General features: G+C 38.3%; 2 protein-coding genes across 2 annotated transcripts; one reads left to right on the forward strand and one right to left on the reverse strand.

Moving 5' to 3' along the window:
* Nucleotides 1-944: 944 nt before the first annotated feature.
* On the reverse strand, nt 945-14,685 carry adss2 (adenylosuccinate synthase 2). The gene is made up of 13 exons (XM_079473075.1): nt 14,373-14,685; nt 7,606-7,708; nt 7,050-7,118; nt 6,915-6,965; nt 6,286-6,352; nt 5,068-5,175; nt 4,850-4,931; nt 4,618-4,744; nt 4,294-4,448; nt 3,878-4,002; nt 3,690-3,787; nt 3,131-3,280; nt 945-3,044 (listed from the first exon to the last, which is right to left on the reverse strand). Exons 1-13 carry the CDS (start codon nt 14,565-14,567, stop codon nt 2,992-2,994), a joined length of 1,383 nt encoding a protein of 460 aa, XP_079329201.1. The 5' UTR covers nt 14,568-14,685; the 3' UTR covers nt 945-2,991.
* A 1,083-nt stretch (nt 14,686-15,768) lies between these two features.
* On the forward strand, nt 15,769-22,991 carry desi2 (desumoylating isopeptidase 2). The gene is made up of 5 exons (XM_079472358.1): nt 15,769-17,301; nt 21,082-21,154; nt 21,463-21,556; nt 21,633-21,774; nt 21,861-22,991. Exons 1-5 carry the CDS (start codon nt 17,263-17,265, stop codon nt 22,101-22,103), a joined length of 591 nt encoding a protein of 196 aa, XP_079328484.1. The 5' UTR covers nt 15,769-17,262; the 3' UTR covers nt 22,104-22,991.
* The last annotated feature ends 492 nt before the right edge of the window (nt 22,992-23,483 follow it).

A 23,483-nucleotide genomic window follows, 5' to 3' on the forward strand; every position in this document is an offset into this window, starting at 1 on the left:
GAATGAGAAGATCTCTGCTTCTCTTCTTCATACTCCAGAAACTGATGATGTCAGTGCCTCCTTCACTCTTTAAAAATACATTTCTGATCCTGTTTATAAGCAATTTTATGTCATTTTAAATATCAATGGTTATTTGTTTTAAATGTTTTACATGTACTGCTTTGATAACCATTGTAACGTTTTCTTTTAATTGTTTTTATTGTCTTGTTATTGTTAATATTGTTTAATATTTGGCATTTACAGTACAATTATGCATCATGTATAAACGTTTGAATTTAAATACCTTTTTCATGAATTATTCATATGTAAAATATGCAAAGAATCTTGTTTTATTTGTACATAACCCAAACATTTTAAAGAGTTGCAACAGTGAATGTGTTCATTTTTGCTTTCTTTTCACTGGCCGATGATTAATACGAAGATAAAAGTTCATTATTTTAGCATATTAAAATTTAAAAATTATGTTTTTTATATAAACGTTCTTACTCAACCCGGCTTAACATAAACTGGATGTCGTCATGCATTTACATTTAAATTCGTACTAAAACTAGTCCACGAATATAATCTCTTTCACTGATAAATATCTAGCAACACCAGAAAATATGATACTATAGCTTCTTCATTATGTTATTAATAATAATACCAATATAATACAAAACATTGCTCTTAAAGGAGGTTTTTACATCATCACGCAAACACCTTGTCGTGTGTTTCTAGGTTAAATCTCACACTTTGAGAACAGTATCAGTATGAAGGCTTGTTGGGTTGCGATACTCATCGCTTTTTACAATGTAAATGTCTCCCCCTGGTGACAAAACATCGAACTTCAAATTTCCACCACCATAACGATACAAAGATGCAAGTTTTGTCCAGATACACGATGCTTCGTTTTTCGACAAGACATGATTTCATATCACTAAAAAGCTAACAAAGACAAAAAGAGAGAATATATCTCATCATGTTAATTTATTAACTTGAGTCTCGTGACAGGTGTCTGACATTCACCCAAAAGTGTTTTAATTACAAAGTGACTGACGTCCGCCCATAAATCAACATGCAAACCCACCCCTACAGTAAAAATAAGATCCAGGAAATATGGCTTTGTATTCTGTATATACACACACATGAAAACTCAATCAGAAGCAATACAATACATCATTTAAAGAACGGGAAACTCATATTTTGCGCAGGCATACCTTTCACATGAGCCAAAATGCAATCTGAATGTTGCAACTGTCCAAGACTATTGTAGTACTCTAATAGCTACTACGTTTGTTTAATTCAGTGGAAGCGTTATGGAAATACATGATAATGATGTGTTATAGATGTTGCTAAACAAATAAACAGGTTACATCATCGCTGTTGAAGAATGAAACAGAAAATGAGAAGCATCACAGCATCGTAAATCAAAAACTGAGCAGGTTTCTACAAGTAAAAAGCAGGTATCATTCTGGGTCATTTACAAAAGCTTTTTATAGCGCAGAATTAATGGAACAGCATCACTGTGGATAAACAAACACTTGTGGCAATTGCACGAATGCCCTTTTAAAGTCAAATGTTGATATTAATGGCTTAATATCATAAAAGATAAAGTATTCAAGTTTCATTATCTGTATTGACAAGGCACATGTTTCCCTATTACTTGTTTATTGGAAACTGCAGTATGTGACTAAAACAAAACACTGGGACAGAAGTTTGGGAGGAATATGAACGATTTTAAGATGATTTCAGAACATATACAGTAGCTCTCTTTGCTACGATCACGCTACGGTGGTTCTTACATTCAACTCTTTGGATCATATTTAAAATGTAAAGGTTCTGCAAGTGTACAGCAGCTGCAACAATAGATGTGTACAGTGTGTCGTATGTCTCATAATTCCTTTGTGTCGATCTAGACTTTAACAATTCATTCTGAAAGGCAAACATCACATTATCTCCTCGTGTTATTCATTAAAAATGATGTCATATGCTTGTTGCATTAAATGGTGTAGAGCTAAACCATGAATCTCACCATTTACAAAGTAATCTGAGCTGTGGGTTATTGGGGAACAATGGAAACTTTATCCATACATTCATATAAATGCACAATATTACAGGACTCTATGGAAACATCTTGCATGCTTCCGTGTCTTACATTTACGCATTTGGCAGACGCTTTTATCCAAAGCGATTTACATTGTATTATACTATACATTTGTTTCTCAGTATGTGCAATCCACTGGGTTCAAAACCACAACCTTGGCATTGCTAGTGCCATGCTCTGAACACTGAGCCACAGGTCTAGTGGTCTTGAAAATGTTCATTTCTATTACTATTTTTGATTTAAAATCTGAAAATGATTTGATAAACTGCTTTTTTAGAAATAGAAACTATTATTATCTTATATTTTAAAGTTGTATTGCATTTAAAATCCCAGAAGCCGAACTATTCATTTTTATGGTGAAGAAATATTCAAACCTTCTTTTAAAAACCGCTTTTATAAATGAACAAATCAATCATACAGTCCATTAAAACAAGGACAACGCGTGGTACAGTAGTACACATTGCATAACAGTTGATTCTTGTATGTTAAAAGAAAAAATATATAACATGTATACGTATTTATTTTACTCAACCTGTGTGAAAAACTGATATGTAACAAAGTTTAACAACAATATACATCAATGCTGACGCCTGACTGTAGTAGCACATACAGTATACAGCGTAAAATCTCAAGATGGCCATACTAGAGGAGAAATAATGCAGAACAGATGAGAAACAGTTCCGTGATGCCAACAAAAATAATCTAGGTTTTCAAAGGGCTGTGAGATTGTATCTGAAGCACACAGAATGATGGAGCATCCAACCTTCTTGCCACAGAAAACCTGTAGTGAGGTTGAAGAAGAGACGTGTGAGGCATCATGTCCCTGGCACACATACTGTAAGGTCCTGATGAATCCACAGCACCACCCAGAGGGATCAGCCGGTGCTACATGCTGGTCGAGCAGCATCTCAAAAGAGTTGAATCATCGATTCCCTGGACTTCCCAACACCAATCCATTTTACTAAGGCAAAGATGGAAAACGTTATTAGGATTAATTTGAATCTGCTTCACATTGATAAGCCTATGCAAGTATGTCCAAAGCCATACCGGGCACACCCAAGTGTTTCTCTATGTAGCGAACATAATTTCTAGCATTTTCTGGAAGCTCTTTAAAGGTCCTGGCAGCAGATGTATCCATATTCCAGCCGGGCAGAGTTTCGTATTGGACGTCAACCTTCTGTAAAACCTCTTGGTTTGCTGCGAACAAGTATGATAAATGTCAACAACTGTTGAAACAACATGGTGAATTCCATGGAAGGGGACCCGCAGTGTATGTAGATAGATATAGCTCATTCTAAGTAATAAAAACATAACACTTCATTATGTAAGATCTTTATACACCTTTGAACACATAGTTATGTATATTATATTGCATTCCTGTCAATACATCCTACAAAAAAATACACACAGCACCTTTAAAATAGACATTAAGCATTTTTTATTAAAGCAAATATTAATGATTTTCAATTATTAATAAAATATGCCTTTAAATAGTTTGTTTATTTTTTTCACTTAGTACTTTTATTTATCGCCCTTAGTTATGACAATATGCACAAAGTTCTCATGCCCCGTTGCTTCAACATGCAAGATCTTGGAAGCTTCTTACCTGGAAAATGTGGGATTGGTTCACCATCTACTTTATAAGCCACACCAACTTTGATCTCTTGAACCATGTCTAAGATGTCTAGTTTGGTAAGAGCTAAACTAAAGAGAAAACAGAGAAAGTAATGAAAACAATTGTCGAAGAACAACATTTTTGTTACACAACAAACAGAGGAAAAGCTGAACACTCACGCTGTAAAGCCATTAATCATGTGGGCATATTTGACAAGCACCAGATCCAACCAACCGCATCTCCTTTTGCGACCTGTGGTCACGCCCACTTCCTTGCCTCTGGTCTGCAAGAGCTCTCCAAAATCCTGCACACGAGTAGAATATAGACAATTAACTTCACTTCAATTTCTGATGTAATGTGATCAAAAACTGTCAACTGTCAACAAAATGATCAACGGCACAATGTAATGCTCAAAACGTTTTGGTGTTGCATAATACCAATTTCCCACTACATGGAGACATACGCAGCATTTTTAGCATTTACTATAAATACATTAAATATCACTGCGATGCAAACTTATAAGAAACAAAATCATCACAATATAACAAAATGTGGAAACAAAACAGGAGGTTAGGAAGTCAAGCAATCATCTTACATTGTTCTGTTCCGTTGGGAAAGCACCAATCCCGACTCTCGTGGTGTAGGCCTTGACAACTCCATAGACCTCACCAACGTTCCTAGGCGGCATGCCCAGGCCCGTACACACCCCTCCGACAGTGCAGTTTGAGGAGGTTACGAAAGGATACGTTCCTGAAACGAGAGCATCACATCAGGGCTGTGTGTCTGTAGTGAAGCTGAGTTTTACTGATATACCGAAGCAGAAGGTTTAAAAATGTGCACCAGCAGCCTAGCACATATAGCATAATCTAACATTACACATGCTCAATGAAAAGAACGTATGCGTGTATACATTACTCACCGAAATCGATGTCTAAAAGGGCAGCATTGGCACCCTCCACCAGAATTTTTTGGGGAGCTCCATGAAGTGCCTCGTACATAAAAAAGACTCCATCTCTCACCATGGGCTTTATCCTATCTACATATGTCTGAAAAGAAAACCACACATATTTAGAAATCCTTCACGACTTTAATCTAACACGACTACAATGTAATCATCCTTGTAATCCTTCATTTTACTGACGTGATCTTACCTTGAGTTTCTCTAGCTCTCCATCCACATCAATCTCGAGTGAGGGATACATAGACTTATACTGTGAGGCCAAGTTTTTAAACCTGTAAGAAAGGACACATGGAGTTTGCGTTTATCCGCTAGGTGTAACCTGGATCAAGATCAGTTTGACCAGAGTGGAAGATTTCCTAAAGCCTATTAAATGATGTACGATGAGTAAGGTGGTTGAGGTAAACACACCTCTCTGAGAACTCTTGAAAGTCAGCCAGAAGGTCACATATCCTCAGGCCACTGCGAGCAGCTTTGGCCGAGTATACAGGTCCAATACCCTTTTTGGTTGTTCCTAAACTGGGTGGAGAAGCAGAGACAAGTGTGAGACTCGTGACGTGATGTTCGCACAGCTTAGAGAGATTAGCTGCTGGGTTAAAGGGTCTGTGCTAGAACACAATCGAAACCAAGTTTCGTTGAAGTTTTATTTTATAAAAAAAGTGTATTAACTATAAACCACTATTTACCAAGCATATAATAATCATTTATAAATGCCAGTTATTTCTTGACACACCTAAAGATGTAGTCACCTGCAGTTTTATGTTTTAAACAGAGATGGCGATAGAGAGGCAAAGATTACCGATTGCTTAGTTTTCGGTTTCAGGGACAAGGGTTAAGGCTGGTCCCAGACTAAAATGAATGTGTGGAGGTGTCTTAAGTGATAATAACTTGCACTGACAAACCCTCAAACCAAAAATGATGCAGACACCTTTAACAGTTTCACATCATCACAGTTTATTTATGACAACAGTTTAATAGGACGAGAACTGAGAGTTAAACTGTGTCAGAACAAATACATCTTGATGATGAGAACTTTGATAGAAAGGTATGTAATGGATTAGGTTGAATAGCTGTCAGCCCTTAAATTGAAGTACTTTAGATAATACCAATTTAGGGCAAACGATTACCAAGCAATGCTTCATTTTGTTCAGTCTGTGGTGTAGTTGCATTAACAATTAAAGACAGATAATTAAACTTTTGCTCACGCCTCCCCCATGTGGTTGATAAGCGCAATTGTCTGTTAAAAGTTGTAAATAATGTTACTGTATATCTGGTGCCTGCATAGTTTTTGGTTTGACTGCATCATAAAATATATCTGTACCATTGTTTTCTGATACCATTGCATTCTTATAAAAGCAACTTCAACCTCCTAATTTAACTAAAGCGCAGTCTTGGCTTTCCCTAAACCGTGTCTGTGAAACTGTGCCAGAAATGATGATAGAAACATTTCTCTCTCCTTCTGGAAGTGTCTAAAACCAAAGCATGGATAAAACTGTGGTGTCTGTGATCTGTTTCTAAAATCAATAAGAGAGGTAAGAAAAGCCCTCCACTTTTACTTTTGTCAAACAGTACGGACATTAAGAGATGTGTCTGCAGTGATCTTTGCGTGTGCATAAAACAAGATTTTACTTTTTGCCAGCTTGCTGTTGTCTCTCCTGTTCTTGGACTCCGTCCACAGCTTGATGGAAATCAAACACTAGAGACAGGAGAGTGTATACATTACAAGAAAGAGCACTAAAGTACTGGAACTCATCTAAACTCTAAACCCAACAGGCCTAAACAGTGGCCATTCACTATTGTGGCTCCGCTGAGTATCGGAGTATGTCGAATTACGACATTACGACACCAGACTAAACCAAACGCATAATTATTATTCTTAACATAAAGCATTGATGTGCTGTTTAAAAAGCTTAAATAGGACTTTTGATTATGTCCATGTTTAAAAGAGATGTCTGGCTCATTTAATCCCAATAAAAATATAGAACGTAATAGGATATTATAATCGCTATCTAGATTTGTTTAGAGTTGTTTAAGGTCAAATTCTGCCTTCCATGCAAATGTTTTCGATTAGTACACTTGGTAAAATATACACTTGCATATGGACCGTATATTTGAAAAAATTATAAATTGAATCTTATTTCAAATGTTTTTATTTTCATTGTTACGTAGATGTGCATCTTGGATTGGAGATCGATTAAAGGAGGATCGTATATTTCCTCAAAAACAGGATTTAACAGTTCATAGAGCATTTGACCTACCAATGTGTGCCCGGTCAGAGATGATCAGCCTCTTCTCCCATCCCTCCAGACCTGTTAACAGAAGAACTGTTAGACACATGTCAATCCTCAATCTCTACATACAGCCCGAGGGCTTTAACAGACAACCAGACAAACCTTTTCCTTTACGCCTATTCTTCTCTGCCTCCTCGAACAGGCCTGGCAGATGAATGACCACACCATTGCCTGCAATCACACAGAAAACTGTCATTCATCACATCCCACTAAAATTCAATATGAAGACGTTAAGAAGCAATAGTGGTGATGTAAATGTCTATTATCTATTATTTAGTACGATATATCCTGTGTAAACTTGATCATTTAACCTCCACCGTAAATGTATCCAGCAAACTCATTTCTAATACGTTAAATAATTAAAAATAGGCCTGCACATTGTGTTATGACATCTACATCCCATACAATCTCTACATCGCTGCAATATGCATTCAAATGGAATAACACAGACAGGTCCATTAGCAAAATTGGATCTTTGCAGATATACCGCATGAATTGCACTCTGCAGTATTAGTCTCGTGCTGGACAGCGTCCAGACACTGTAAGTGCACTGTATCTGTAAGGTGTGGCATCCCCGAAAGTGACAACAAACTCACCCATACACAATACACAAGTTCTTACGGTACATAAAATATGCGTCATGATTGGACGTACTCACCGATAAAGGCAGTGACATTGGGGTTGATAATCCCACTAGGTAGAAGGTGAAAATCGTATTCGACTGAATCCACCACAACTGTGTGTCCTGCATTGTTGCCGCCCTATAGGGAGAGAAACAACAAGACTGGTGAAACCATCAGACCTTGAGAAGAAGTCATACAAATCATTTAGAGAGTAAATAAATGAGTGTGCTGTTGAAGGTGTTTGCAAATTTGCTGTACAGTATTTATTGCAAGTAGACGCATTTACATCAACCATTACTATGGAATGATATCGACGTGCTTGAACATGTGACTGTGAGATGGAAAACTTCAAATATGTAAAGCATGTAGTAAAACACAGATTCATTGGGGTTATGTTTGCGATAAACTTGAGAAGCACCCTGTCTGTAGCAGCCAATAAAGCCAGGGGCGTTGCTACACCTTAAACTGTACTGGCCTGGGGCACAGGCCAACATTACTTTTACTATCACCTGCGAGTCAATCGATACAAACTTCCCTTGTTTAAACCACTATTCCTACAGCGCAAAAACTAGGGAAGGTAAGCATTTATGTATTTAAAAATATACTTCCTGTTAAACTTATTGGACCCATCGGTGGGTCCACAGAGCTTAACTGTACAAAGATACATGCAAGGTTAAAAAGCTGGGTAACTCTAACTATCATATGGTTTATAACTTGAAAGCTTAGAGTGTCTAGTTTTTGAATATGTGCACCATTTTTGCATTTATTCTACAGAAAACAAGTTATTTAGTCCAAAAATCAACTTGCCCCATGTCATAGCTCCTTTAACATAAACTTTATAAACATATTTGCATAAAGTGAATGGAAATAGTGAAAGCAGAGAGATCTGCATTCATTACACAATCATAACCATGAATAATGACCTTTTCATGAATTTACTATTACAATATTTAAAAAACAAATTGGCTACAACTAATATTAAGGAAATATTTTATATATAAAAAAAATATATTTATATATATAACAGCAGAGTCCATACAAAGCTGGTTCATTTATTTTAACCACATGTACTGCAACTGTAGGCTACTGCCGATAATAGTTAATCCCTCAGTTATCTCAGCCATGAGATTACTGCCAATTTTAATGTAATGTCCTAAATTAGAGCTAGTAAATTAAATACTAATTTCATTTCTGAAAGTACAGAACACAAACGTTTTTCTGAGCAACCATGCAATTTTACAGACTTTTAGCTCTAATGTCTGTTGCAGGGGAACACACAGATGTCCAGGGACATGCTACCGCACGAGTATGTGTTTTCGGACCGGTTAAAATGAATTAACCTTCTACTTGCACACAGATCCGTTTTTTGCCCCAATTACCATTGTAAATAATAACACTGACAAATAAACAAAAATGTTCAATCTTAAACAAGCGCTTTATCCTGGGGCACAGCCGATTTATACTGGGGCACGGAGGTTTAGCGACACCACAAGTTGATTTGGATAAAAGTGTTTGCCAAATGCATAAATGTCAATACATTACGCAGTTCATTCTTGTCATTATTGAAATTCTTCAGATGTCTTAAATGGTGAAGGGTGTTTCTTCAGCTTTTAACAGTGGACTTTGTTCAGAAACTATCTCAAAACCACATTTTCACTTTTTGGCCACAAACAGTGTCCAACAATGAATATTCACAGAAAAATTCATTACATCACATCTCAAATCGTACATTTTCCCTAAAACTTACTGAGCTGGAAAACAACGGCCTTTTATTAACTTATAAAGGGTAAAATAATGTGAGAGATCTGGTTGACCGGACCGAGTTCAAACGAATGTTCCACCACGAAGGAGTTGTGAAGGAGTATGAGTGAGGAAAGCGATTTACTGCCGTTATGATAAGGCAATACAAGACGCCGCTCGTTTGCTGAACGCAGGGTTCTTGATGGGGTTTAAGAGTCTAGGAGGGTGTGAAAGTATGCCGGCGCAGATCCAGTGATAGTCCTGTAGGCAAGCATCAGTGACTTGAATCTGATCCGGGCTTCAACTGGTAGCCAGTGGAGCGAGATGAACAGGGGCGTCACATGAGCCCTCTTGGGCTGTTGGAAGATGAGGCGTGCTGCTGCGTTTTGAACCAGCTGGAGTGGTTGGATAGCCTTTGCAGAAAGATCAGCAAGGAAAGCATTGTCCAACTTTGAGATTACCAGGGCCTGGACAAGGAGTTGTGCCGCATGCTCCGTGAGATAGGGTCTCTCCTTTCGAATGTTGAATAAGGCATATCGACAGGATCGCGTTGTCTTTGCAATGTGATCGTTGAGGGACAGCTGTTCATCATATATGACTCAGAAGTTCCTGGCTGATTCGGTGGGAGTGACTTAAACTATATTATGATGAAAAAGTGAAAATGCTAATCTATTCGCTGCGATATATAAAACTAAATTTTTGTTGCCATCTGACTTAAGAGCAGTAAAACACACAACACACGTGAAACTCCAGCCTCTGCCATCATTAAAAATCATCAGGTCCTCACATGGGTCAGTTTTCAACATGTCCTCATTCAGTTCTGACCTCACAGCACATCTGAGGCACTTTTCACAAGGTGTGCTTAATAAATCATTCTTTACTCCAGCAAGGAACAGGATACAGCTATTTCTGGATAGGTCTCCTTTGACCAATTTAGGGCTATGTGTATGTGGATGCCTCTCCTTTTCAGATCCATTTACGATGTTCCCATACCTACGACGAACACAAGCGTTGCGGGAGGCACTCGAGCATTACTATTATGGCATCCGATTACAAAGGTTGTTTTGAGTCAAAGAGCCCGGCCTGGGCGGTCGAAACACAGATTGAGCTAAGTGAACACATTGGCTTTTGCAATATGAAACTTGACAAGCATGAACGGTTTAGACTGGTCTTTCAATGCATATTTAGGTCCACGCATTCTAAATGATTAGACTTAAGAAACAGTTAAATAAAAACAACCTAGTGATCTAATTGTTAGAGTACAAACATACAAACTATATTATCTGTTACTGTTTTTTTTCTATAACATGACACTTCGGAGAGACATGGGATACAAAAAATATAAAGAGCAACCCAAAATCCATTGTATTAAGAAAATTGTTCATTCTATTCCAAAAAAGAGCAATCCAGATCAAGAAAAGGGAATATGAAAGCCATTTCAGAGGCAGATAACATATTCCAAACCTGGCAGGCTAAAAGTGGCTGGCGCGAGTGATCTGTCCCAGCATTTGCTTGAGGAGGAACAAGGTCACATGCGTACTAAACACAGGACTTGATAAAACAGTAAACACTTTATCACGCACAGTGACATTACGGCTGCTCCATTATGACACAAATCATAATTACGATTATTTTGGCAAAAATCAAGGTTACGATCGATCAAGTTAAACATGATGACTCACTGACTTAACAGCATAAAAATAAATAAATAACATTTTCTTTAACATGAATTCCACTGAAAAAACAAGTTGAAGTTATTTTAAAAAAGAGCTGCAAAATGGGATGCCGTGAAAATGTAGTTTCACTTGATTATTCAGTTTTTAAGACAAAATTGACGATAACGAATAATTATGATTAATTAAACAGACCGTGGACCCTCCTGATGACAATGACGGATGCAGAAAGTCAAGTATACCTGGCCCTTCCACTCAAAAAGTGCAGTACTGTCAACAACAACAACATTCATGACTCCACCACACATACATTGGCATACTGTATATGTCATTTGGCATAATGAGTGATACTGTAAAGTTGTTATTAAAAAATGAAGCTAAATACACACTTCCTGTAATCTTTACATCAGTAATACAGCTAAATGTGGTACATATCAGAGCATATTAACTCATTTGTAAACTCAATACAAAGCGTCAGATTTAAGTGAGAGACAACTTATCTCCCTGAGCAACAGATGGCCTGTCATTTTAGTGCATAGAGAGTGGCACAAATACAGGAGTTTACTATAACAGTCCAAAGGAAAGTCACGTTGGTAATGATGACACATTTTTTAATAAATGAACTCGAACTACACCTTTAAATAACAACCGAGACCATCAAAATGAATAGGCTGGCGTTCAATCCTACGGGTTCTTACATATCAAACTGTCGTGACATGGAACGGGCCTATGGTCCTTTTTCCATTCCATCTGCCTGTAAGGAAAACCAATCAGACTGCTGAGCGCAGCGCTTTTTATAAAAAGCCCAACACTATCTGCGTTCTGTCCAATCCATTTGTACAAAACACACATGACAGTCTGCAGCACAGAGTGGCTTGTTCGAATGCGGTTACAACCTTGGCAGAATACAAACCTCTTAAAGCAGAATCCTTGCAATGTGAACCTGTTATCAATACCACGCACGCATAGTGACAGGGGGTGTAAAGCCTGCTACACTAAACAGTGACGTACACTCTGACAAAAGACATAACCGTTGGTGGCAGTATAACACAATCGCATTGTCCCTTCTTGACTAATCTAAGCATTATGTTATGGGATTATGCATGCCTAAACATGACGGTCTACATTCAAAAGAAGAGAAAAACAAGACCAACCCTTAACATTTTCAGTAAGTCCCCTCTACAGAATATAACAAATGAATAAAGCATAAAGCAACTTTACTACAATCATTTCGAACCCCACCTAGAGAAAGTTAAGATGATGGGTGACAGCCAAGCTCTGCAAGTCATGTGTAGCTGAAGCAGAAGCAGTGACACCTGTTTCCCTCTGACACGCAATGGGAGATATGTTGACACATGGTTGGTGGCATACTGTATGTAACCTAAACATTTCCTTGTAGCAATCATGCATGGGCAGATTAGTCTTACTCAATTTTAACAATAAATATTAATATATAAAACAGGTTAAACATAACAGCATAATATAACACAGCCTAAAAATCCACATAAAAATGTGTTCCTCTTATTATTAATGTAAGGATTTTGTCTTTTTAACAGGATTACCAAACCTTTTGAGCGATAACTTCCATCGATTTCCCACTAGTTACCAATAAATCCTCATTTCTATATAATATTTTAAAATAATAATAATTACATAGAGATTGGCCGCAAAATTAGTCATTTCTAGCCAATTCATAATTTTGGAGCTGGACATAACAAGAACCATTTAGTTTATTTTTACAAATTAAGAGTTCAATTGCGTAAACAGATAACTCTGGTTTTAAAGTCATAGTTCACCCAAAAATGATTTACTCACCGTCTTGACTTTCAATCTGATTACTTCACCTTGAATTTCCCTGCAAACATTTCAGCTTGAATGGTCACATTTGTGTATTGTGTAGTTTTGATGCGATGTCCACATCGTGACGGTAACAGCACATTAAAGCAAAGTTCTCATATCAGGACTTATACATTCATATCTATACGCAATAAAAACATGATTTTTGTAAATGTTTGACGGGATAGTTCAAGTAAAAATAGAAATTCTGTCATCATTCACTCACCCTCTTGTCATATCGCAAAACACAAAAGAAGATATTTTGAAGTAAATTGGTAACTGAACTGCACTGGACCCCGTTTACTTCTATTGTATGAACACAAAACCAATGCAAGTGAATGGGGTCCAGTTGCCCGCATTTTTCAAAATATCTTCTTTTGTGTTCTGCGGAAGAAAGTAAGTCATAGAGGTTTGATATGGCGATGATGATGACGGAATTTTATTTTTAGGTGAACTATCCCTTTAAACATTTTCAAAAGTCATGTTTTAATCGTGCATTCCAATTAACATCAATCAAACTGCAGTTGACTTGTTTTGATTAAGTAATAATAATCAAACACAATAAAAACAAACGTAAATGTGTAAAACATGATAACATAATGACAAACCGGATTTTTGACATTTTTCAAATATGGTGTTTATCTGCTTTTTCAAATGAACTCTCCTCATGTTTGCCAGGCCTGTAAATCACAATCTATTATTGTGAAATTCCCAGTCATGATTTTCATGCGAGATTCATATTTATACATATATAAAAACATGCTGCACAATGAGAAACAGAGCTGCTGCGAGTAAATGTTCAGCAGAATCAATGTTTATTTTAATTATTAACAATAATAACAACTGGTTTGAGTATAGCATGACGGACTTCAAAGGAGTTCTACACCTGACTGACTCTACCTGCAAACAAACCCGGGGTGTGTGTGTCTTAAATCAAAACTCAATGTCATCTATTAACATCAGGTCACCGTTTGAACGGCCTGTGCTCAGACATCACGCCGGCTTCAATACAATATAACAGTCAAGGTGACATTAGCAAACAGCCCGTATACACTGCTAGCGACGTCGCTAAACTTCAACACCTCAGTTATAATGGTAATAAAGCGCTGTCTGCACTCCCTGCAATATAATAATATCGACACAAGTCTGTGAATGTAAATGAAAGCGGAGCGCTGGCGCTGTGGATGTCCTGTGATGTGGGCGGGTCGTCTATTTCCGCTTTAATAAAACCGCAGCTACCGCTTCTAACAACAAGCCGTCGCAGCAAACAAGTGCAAAAACAAATGACACTACACGAGCGATCACGGTATTTACTCTCATTCACAACAGCGTCCGTTGGCTCCTCGTTGATCAGACATGATCGTAAAAGTCCTGATGTGAGAATGTCGCTTTAATGTGCTGTTACCATCGCGATGCGGACGTCGCATCAAAACTAAACAATTCACAAAAGTGACCATTCAAGCTGAAACGTTTGCAGGGAAATTCGTGTTTTCGTTAGATGAATGTCTTTTAAAGCACATCCTTACAAACATCAAATAGCGCCCATCATCTACCTGACATCTGCAGACTATGTCAGCGTCCTGGGCCAGCAGGTCCACCACCTTCCCCTTCCCTTCATCGCCCCACTGAGCTCCGAGCACCACGGTCACTCTGTTGCCCACATCTGGTGTTGTCACCCGGCTCGTCGTGTCCTCCTCGCCGTGGGATCCTCCTCCGTCCTGCGACTGTATATTCCCGCTGTCAGACATGACCGTGTTCCCCTCAGCTCAAGCCCCGATTCCGCAGCTCTGCAACGGTCCTCCGGCACACACACCTGAGCAGACACTGGGGGCGGGGCGTCGATTGCGTCACGAGCCGTCTAGCCACACCCCACGCCATATACGACACTCATTTTATTTTCAGTGCTCTGCGGCCAAACAATGTTTAGGACATTTTCATCTGTTTGTAAGGTATGATAATCTATATCTGAATCAATGTTTTCTTTGAATAAATATAATCGTTTTTATTGTTTGCTAATTTGATTGTTATAAATACATTTGATTTATGATTTGGTTTTGGCCATTTTCACTATTCCAGGTTACATCTCAGCTTGGTTTGTTGGCTATTCTATACGCCTCAAAATTTGCAAAAACAATTAAATGTGAACGACAAATCATGTAAATATGTCGACCACACACCAGCTATCTTTCTAAAACAATTTTCAACCCCAAATTAATTATTTCTGTGTGTTTGTATTTTATTCAAGGTACATGTGTGCAATGGTTTTGGAAAACAGCGACACCTGTAGTCGAAAACAAGCTGATTAACGGTAATCATTTATTTCAGACTTTAGCATTTGTTTGTCTTGCCATGGATGGCCTGTTATTTCTAGTCAATTTGTCTTTTACTGGCAATCCCCAGAGACACCATATGGCAACAGCATCAATATGCCTTTTGACAGGATGTCAGATGTCTTAAATCTGGGAGACATGCTTTCATCACAAAGCTTTAGTCCTGTCCTGCCTCACTCATAATGATGTAAAGGTAGTGGACCCTGGAGAATTGCTTGTGCCAGCTGAGGTTTATTATACAATTTCTGATGCAGTCTTGTTGGCTTAATTTAAATGGCTTAATTTTCTGCACAGGAGATGCAAAAGACTAAATACCTACAGCAAGTAAACATGTTGTCTGTGCTAATTGGCCGTGTATTGCGATGAGCATCATAAATCTCATGTACTGTATGGCAAGTACATCAGGTACCTAATGTAGAATAAGAAAATTGGTCGGTTCTAGTATATTTCTAGATAGACTATGATAGGAGCATTAAGTTGAAGTTACACATGAAGAACAGAAACCATCTGCTGCAGATAACAGTGATGATCCATTTTGAGAATGTACTGAACTGTGTTTTTCAATTGTACCTCGCCATTAAGTTGCTTGCAATGGGAACTTAGTATTTAGATTAGATTTAAACATGCTTTTATTGAATCAGCGAGTATTTTCTGATGACTTCTTCCTTTTCTTTAAAAAATCGGGGTGGTATATTTCTCCCAGCAAAACATGTGACTGAACTGGTGACTGAACACAGGCTGTGTGATAAAAATAAAAAACAGCATGTCGCCCAGACATTGATACGCGAGTACGACACAAGAAAAATGACAAATTTAAGTGTAAAAGGAACAAAACAGCCACACACATGCTTTTAAAAGGCTATACAATCTATGGGGGAAAGTGCTATGGAGAAATACAGTACTGTATATAATGTTTTTAGAGTTTTTCTATTGTTTGTTTTGAGAGTGAAATTTATGCTCAGCGTTGGTGCCAACTTTACAGTGTGGTGTTAAAGTTTACAGAGATTTGTACTCCTTGACAAACCTTGTGGCTCTAAGAAGTCAGATGTGATCATTTGTTGTGCTGCATTTGCTGTCCGAACATGTCCCAGCCATGACAAGCACTTGCCCGTTTTGCTTCTTACCTCCATACCATGACTGAGCATATATATTTTTAGTAAAAGTTTTAAATATTGCCATTTTGTTCTCATGTCAGAATATTCACGTATCCCCCCCCCCAACTTAAATATATCCACTATGTGTGTGCTCTTTTTTTTGTGTGTGTTAAAGAGCTTACCAAAAATAAAAATGACTGAATGATTTACTCAAATGTATGTCATAACAAACTGGATCTTTTTTCTGAAAACAAAAAAGAAGATCATATTTTTAGAGAACGTTGTTAACCAAGCAACAATGGCCCCCATTGACATACAGACACAAAACCGAGACATTTCTTGAAATATCTACAGGTTTTTTTTACGAAATTATTGTTGTCTATACATTTTATAAACTAATTTGTATTTAACATTTTTTAAATCCCTAAATGGTGAATTGTTAGCATGAATGCCGATCTGACAATAAAGTACAGAGATGTGTAGAGAGTGGATGGTTTTCGTTCGCTGAAGCATCGGAGTGGCACTAATATAGTGCTGTGAGGTTGGGCATCATCAGGCACGCGCGCGCACCCGCACAAGATAGAAACACAAAACGGGGGAGGCTGCTGCTGTTATCTCGGGTCCTAAAACGGTCCTCCTTCATCTGACACGTCTGCTTTCATTTCCGTTTTAGCGAAATTTCCCTTCGTCCTCTGAATGGCCGAATCCTCACGCGCGTTCTTTATTTATCCTCGTGGACCGTTCGTTTGTGTTTCCGCTGGTCATGAAGCTAAACGGCAGGTAGCCTAGCACCATCGATACTCCCTGTAGCTGGAGGAAAAGTGGCCTTGCAACTCCATCCATGAAGAAACGCTTCAGGAGCAGCTCTTTTAGATGTCTCTAACCCGTTACAAACCAGCCAAGTTTAAGACGTAACGTCGAAGGTGCTTTCGGGGAAAGACAAGCACGGGCGCTGAGGTACACGAGAGGGGGAAAGCAGGAGGGCAGCTAGACTGAAAGAGAACACAGACATCCGTGTGATGGCAAACGAGCCGGTTATTCTGAACGTCTACGATATGGTATGTGTCTTTAAATAGTAACTCTCAGATGTGCCTCACCCGTTTGTGTGTTATGTTAGTTTGACCATTCAAAGACCGTGACTCAAAATCTCACGAGCGCCCTACCTAGGTAGCATTGTGGCCGTCAGAGGCGTTTGGGCTTTCAATCAGTCCACTTGGTAGTGAGATTTTTCAAAGTTGTCAGTTTGAAAGATAAAACTGAGAGTGCAGAACATACAGGGGATTTGTCATTTGTGTGGATGCATTGGCGGCTTATTAAACAGATTCCAGAATTTATTATTTGCCGTTCGTCTCAGAAGTGTTTATTGTGCCTGTACATCCGTTTTAAGATCCGACCCAGTTCATTCAACTGTCAATTGACTGCACCTGTGGGATCTTGGCTTGAACAGCTGTTGAGAATTGTTGGCGGCCAGCATAGATGCAAAAGCGATAGATGTCACTCAGATGTTAGTGATAGTTTACCTACAAAATAAAATGCTATTAACATTTATTCACCTTGTGTCTGACAGAACTTGTATGACTTCTTTGTTTCTGTGGGTTTTTTAAGAAATGTCTTAGCGTTTTTGTGTCCACAATGGAAGTCAATTGGGACTGATGTTGTTTGGTACCAATGTTCTTCAAAATATCATCGTTTGTGTTCACTGTTTTCATTTTGCGACAAAGTATCTCTTGAAACTCCGTCGAACATTCTTTAGATACCTTAACCACTCAAAAAGTCCCTGAGCCTCTTTGTGTTAGGCAGTCCCTCACACACCATTAAACCGCACGTGTTCAATTCACACCAAATATGTAAAGTTACATTTGTTTTCACAGTTGTATGGTTATAGCACTCTGTGGGCTGATGGATGGTCGTGAGTGGGGGGAAGGTTACTTTCTGAGTGTCATTGATGACCGAGTAATCTGCAGAATTCACACTTATGGGTCATATAATGCGATTTAGTGTTTTCCTGTATCTTTGGTGTGTTATATATATAATGATTCATTATATTCGGTAGCTATGTCCCTGCTGGAGGCAACAAATGCCTCATTATAATATGAATATTGGTCGCGTTGCATTGAGACACAGCGTCAAAGGCAGATCAATTAGTTAGGGATAGTTAGCATATTGTTTAACCGAATAGTTTTCAAAAAATAAACTTTTCCGATCTGTTACGCTGTGCTGTCAAAGTCGCGCTTGAGAAGTTGATTAAGCTGCTTGGTCAAATGCATTTTCAGGATCATATTCGGGCTTGAACTTGCACGGTACTGGTGACAATATCAGCTGTCAATATACTATGAAGGCTGATGTTCCAAATATGTATATGTAGCGATACATTCAGCTCACAATTCGGTAAATATCTCGATGCTGGGTTCACGGTACGATATGCAACAAGATATTTTGAACAAATTCAAAAATAAAACAAATACAAATAACATTTATTTTAGTCTTTTTTTTTATTCCACATACAACTTAATAAAGAATTTGCTTTACCAAACCTTCTGTACGGCTGGTTTGTCACAGGAAAAATGTCCAATTTAACATGAAATGTAGAATTACGATCAGTGTAAATTTTGACATCAAAATTTTGTATTTGGTTTTAGTCAGACTTACTCTTTTGGCTTATTTTATGATAAATTAACATTGGCACGTGAAAATCTTTTTTGATTTGCCTTTTGTAATGAGTTTCGGGGTGACTCGACAGCAGTCACGCTTTAAACTTTCTGTGTTTTACTGGCGATTGTGAAGGAAAATAAGACAGTTTGTAAACCACGTGGAGAGACAGATTGTGTCTTGTGCTTCCCCTTTTCCAAGAGACTTCTCTCTACCGCATATGAATTAAACATCATATCGTAAAATATCCCCATCTCCCTATGATGCGAATCCTAAAAATGTTACATCGCGAAATACCGTACAACAAAGTATAGTTACACCACTAGGAAGGTCGTTCGAGGCGTTTCAGAAAAGCGGGACACAGAGGAACAACAGTAATGCACTGTATGTGAAAGCGAATGTGTTTTTTTAACCGTAAACCACGTAAACGCACTGTATAACACCAAATGTTGGTTTTCGCCATCCAATATGACCCCTTTAAAGATCTAGTCCGTCTCATGTGTCTCATCGACTCTTTGAAACAGGGTCGTGAAAATGTATACTTTCCTCAGGCCTCTTTGCTGAGAGTACAGCTTTAAGGCTATTTTCAGCTTTGGTGTTCGTTCCTCTTAACAGATGAAAAGTAGATATTTGAGCTGCTCTGGATCTTTTAAGCTGACAAATGATCTTAGTTTTAGATAAGAATTGCATTACAAGTTAACTGCATCGTTAATACAGTAAACCACATGGGTTTTAGATAAACAGCTGCTTAGGGCTGGGTATCGATTCTGATGTGGAAGCTGTTGATTCCAGTCAATGATTACGGTTTTAACAAATCCTATAGATATTTCTAAAAAAGATCAGTAATTATCACAATTACAATGTTGAATAAAAAAATTAAATGAAGAGGCTCAAACCTGTATTTTAAACTTTAAACACATTTGGATATATTGAACGGGCTATTTTACCTTTAAGATACAGTATAACAAACACAATTTGCTATAAAGAGGGGCTGCAATCCTATGAACCGCCGCCTTTTATGTAAAGGTGATGTTCAATTAGACGACACGCCCACATTCGCCATGCTAATGAAGCAATGAATGAACTATTCATCATAATCTTGTTTTTTTCTTGTTTAAATATCTGTCATTTGTCTTGTAGCAGGCTAATTTACTGTGAAACGTGTAAAGTGTCTTTAGACATTAGTGTTCTGAACTCGTCCTTTATTCATGGCCTCAACCAGCAAATCCCATGGGAATATATCATTGTCAGATCTCCCCATCAGTTCACGTCTAAGCTTGTAGATTTTATTTTCAAATCACAAGCTCTGTTGGCATGAGAACCTCAAATTGCTGCGGCGTTAAAGCATAAAGAGAGCAATCCCCAGTCCTGCGATGAAGGGTATGTTTAATAAGCTTTGAAGTAATTGAGGACAAAGAGATAAGTATCTTATTTCGCATCCCTCAAGAAGGAGGGGCTGGATAACTGTCTTCTTGCTCAATTTCTGTCATCGCTTGACACATTTGAAACAATTTCTTTATTGTTTATGAACGCAAGCATGTTGAGATCCAGCACAACAGGAAGTGATTACACATGGGGCACTGGCTCCATTCTGGCTACTATGAATGACTAATGTTACCGTGTATGACAGTACAATGAGTGCCGTTCATTTTGTGTAATAGGCTTACTGACAGAAAACATAAGTTTATCTCTAGAAACCAGCTGACTCACCGATTGACAATTTTTTGTTGACTTAATCGAGTCAAGACAGTTCTCAGACTTCCTGTAAAAGACACAATTGGGTGTGAGCCCAGCTTTTTTCAACCATTGAGTCACAGTGCCTGCACAGTTTGATCTGAATCAACATATTGGAATATTTGCTCAAATTGCTCAGCAATGCATGTGTGTGTTTAAATGTATGCATGTCCAAAATTTAGACTGATAAAGATGCAGTCATTTGCATAAAAAACATACAGGAGTGTCTTCATCAACAGTGTTTACAGCTAGCTGACTGAATGTTCCATATTTAGATCAGAAAACAGATTATTCTGTTTGTTTTGACTGTACTTCTACGTAATTTTCATTTCAGTCCCATGAATAATCACGGGGTCTGTCACAAGACTGTTTCAATTTCTGAACAGAAACACAGTTGTGCTTGAAACTATCCTTTCACTGCTTGACACTCAAACTTCTGTTTTGTTTCCTGCTAGTACTGGATCAATGAGTTCACCACTTCTCTTGGAATCGGAGTCTTTCACTCAGGAATTGAGATCTATGGCAGAGGTAAGACTTGTGCTATGAGGCAGACACAGAAATGAGTCATGAAAACATTACATCGAAATCCAAAACTTGCAAGACTGCAGCACAGAAGGAAGAGTTTGCTAACATATGACCATCATTGACTTGTTTATGCAACAAGAAAAGAAATTGAAATTGAATGCAGTACTTCAAGGTCATACCCAACAGGTTAAATTTATTTTCATTATGTACTTTAGTTTATATGTGATTTATACTGCATATGTGAATGCTAATTTCCACTCTATACTTTACACCAGTTGCCGTGTCAATTGTTTATTCCAATTTAATTTCAGAGTTTGCCTATGGAGGACATCCTTATCCTTTTTCAGGTATATTTGAAATAACACCTGGTGATGCAACTGAACTCGGAGAGACATTCAAATTCAAGTGAGTCTTATCATTGGCATGAGATATGACTGTACAGACATGACTCACAACTCTTACACTACACTTGCCTTGTCAGAGAGGCCATTGTTTTAGGGAGTACAGACTTCACAGAAGAGGATGTGGAGAGAATTGTTGAGGAAATGGGGAAGGAGTATAAGGGTAACGCCTACCACCTCATGCACAAGAATTGCAATCACTTCTCCTCAGCACTATCAGAGGTAAGGTCAAGTTTAAGAAGCATGTTGGGCATCCTCAAAAATACAAAGAAAATAGAAAATGTCGCAATTTTCTCTGTTTGTGTCAGATTCTCTGTGGCCGTGAGATTCCGCGCTGGGTGAACAGGCTGGCCTACTTCAGCTCTTGCGTGCCCTTCCTGCAGAGCTGTCTGCCAAAGGAGTGGTTGACCCCAGCAGCCCTGCAGTCCAGTGTTAGTCAAGAGCTCCAGGGCGAGCTGGAAGAGGCAGAGGATGCTGCAGCCTCTGCCTCAACGCCTTCGTGCGCCGTGGCTCCCGCTCCTAGACCAACCCGACACCAACCACGCCGTTGAACCCAGATGCCTTGACATTTCTGTTTAAAGCTGGACCACAGTATCTGCTGCCAATAGAACCCTATACCCCATTTGCTGAGAGACTAGCAATTCACCAGCGGAATAGTGGATCTTTATGAGCCTGGAAACTATCACCACTTGTTTACTGTAAAACCTGGCATGGGTTCATCTATGTTTTGGATTTCTTGGCCTTTGTTTTATAAACTCAGGATTTTAAAATATTTTGAACAATGTTCTGTTGATTCACTGTTTTTTTGTATTTTAACTTTGTTTTACGTTGGATATGCTCGCTAGCCTCAGGCCCCCCCATCCTAAATCATCTCCCCCCTTGCATTTCTACAGAAACGTCATGTTTTTATCAACAACGTTTGTTTACGGAATCATGTGTGAATTTGTTTCGTGTGCAGATCACAAAATCCAAATCTCCACACTTTTGTAATGACACATATCCCACACTTTGGTGGCCGTGCCTGAATATTTCTACCGTTACTTGCTCTGAGAGCTCTGCACTCTTTCTCTACAGTTCTCTGCCTGTTTTGGTCTGCTTTGAGCCGCAGATGCCGAATCCTACGAAACCTTCCTCAGATGTTTTACACCTTTTTAGTTTTTAGAGGTCTTCAATGTATTTCAAATGACATTTGTATTCCCTTTTATGATTATTAAAATAAATAATACAAGTTTTTGTGCTGAAAAGAAACATTTATCTGGGAAATTTTGTGAAAGCTTTCAAGTGTTATTTGATCAACCTTAGAGCTGAGGAGTATATCACACATCTTTTTTATATGACAGATATTTGCATTAGGTACAAAAGTCACCATTTTAAATCAAGCAATAAATCTGCTGTTGGGATGAAAAATCAACAGTGTATCCAACATCATTCAAGTTTACAATAATAACCAAGTACAAACAAATAAGTTTGAATTGTTTGCTTGGTGACCTCATGAATTATTTTGGGTTCTGTTGAACTAGGTCTTTTCGTCAATTGCACAAATGAACGCTAACTTACGATGTTAAATACAAACAACAACCTATAATATTAATTTACACATCAATAATTACCAAGTGTGACTGTGTGAGTTCAATTGGAATAGTCTCATCACAACTTTTAGAGTCGAGTTAAGGACCCAGACACTGTTTCCACCGTCTCTGTGTCCACACCGTCTGTATCCTCATGGACGTTTCTTCTCGCACAGCAGGGGAACGCCCTTGAAATGTCCCTGACTCCATTTGTAAGAAAGAACGAGAGAAACGGATCCACAAGTGGTCCAAGATACAAGAGTAGATCAGCAATAAGTCCCAGGTAGTATATGTACGAGCTTAAAGACAACGTCTTCAGCAATATATTCAGCACAAAGGGCAAGTAAATGATACTGTAATTGC

Source organism: Barbatula barbatula (assembly GCF_947034865.1).
Source record: "Barbatula barbatula genome assembly, chromosome: 14".
Lineage (NCBI taxonomy): Eukaryota > Metazoa > Chordata > Actinopteri > Cypriniformes > Nemacheilidae > Barbatula > Barbatula barbatula.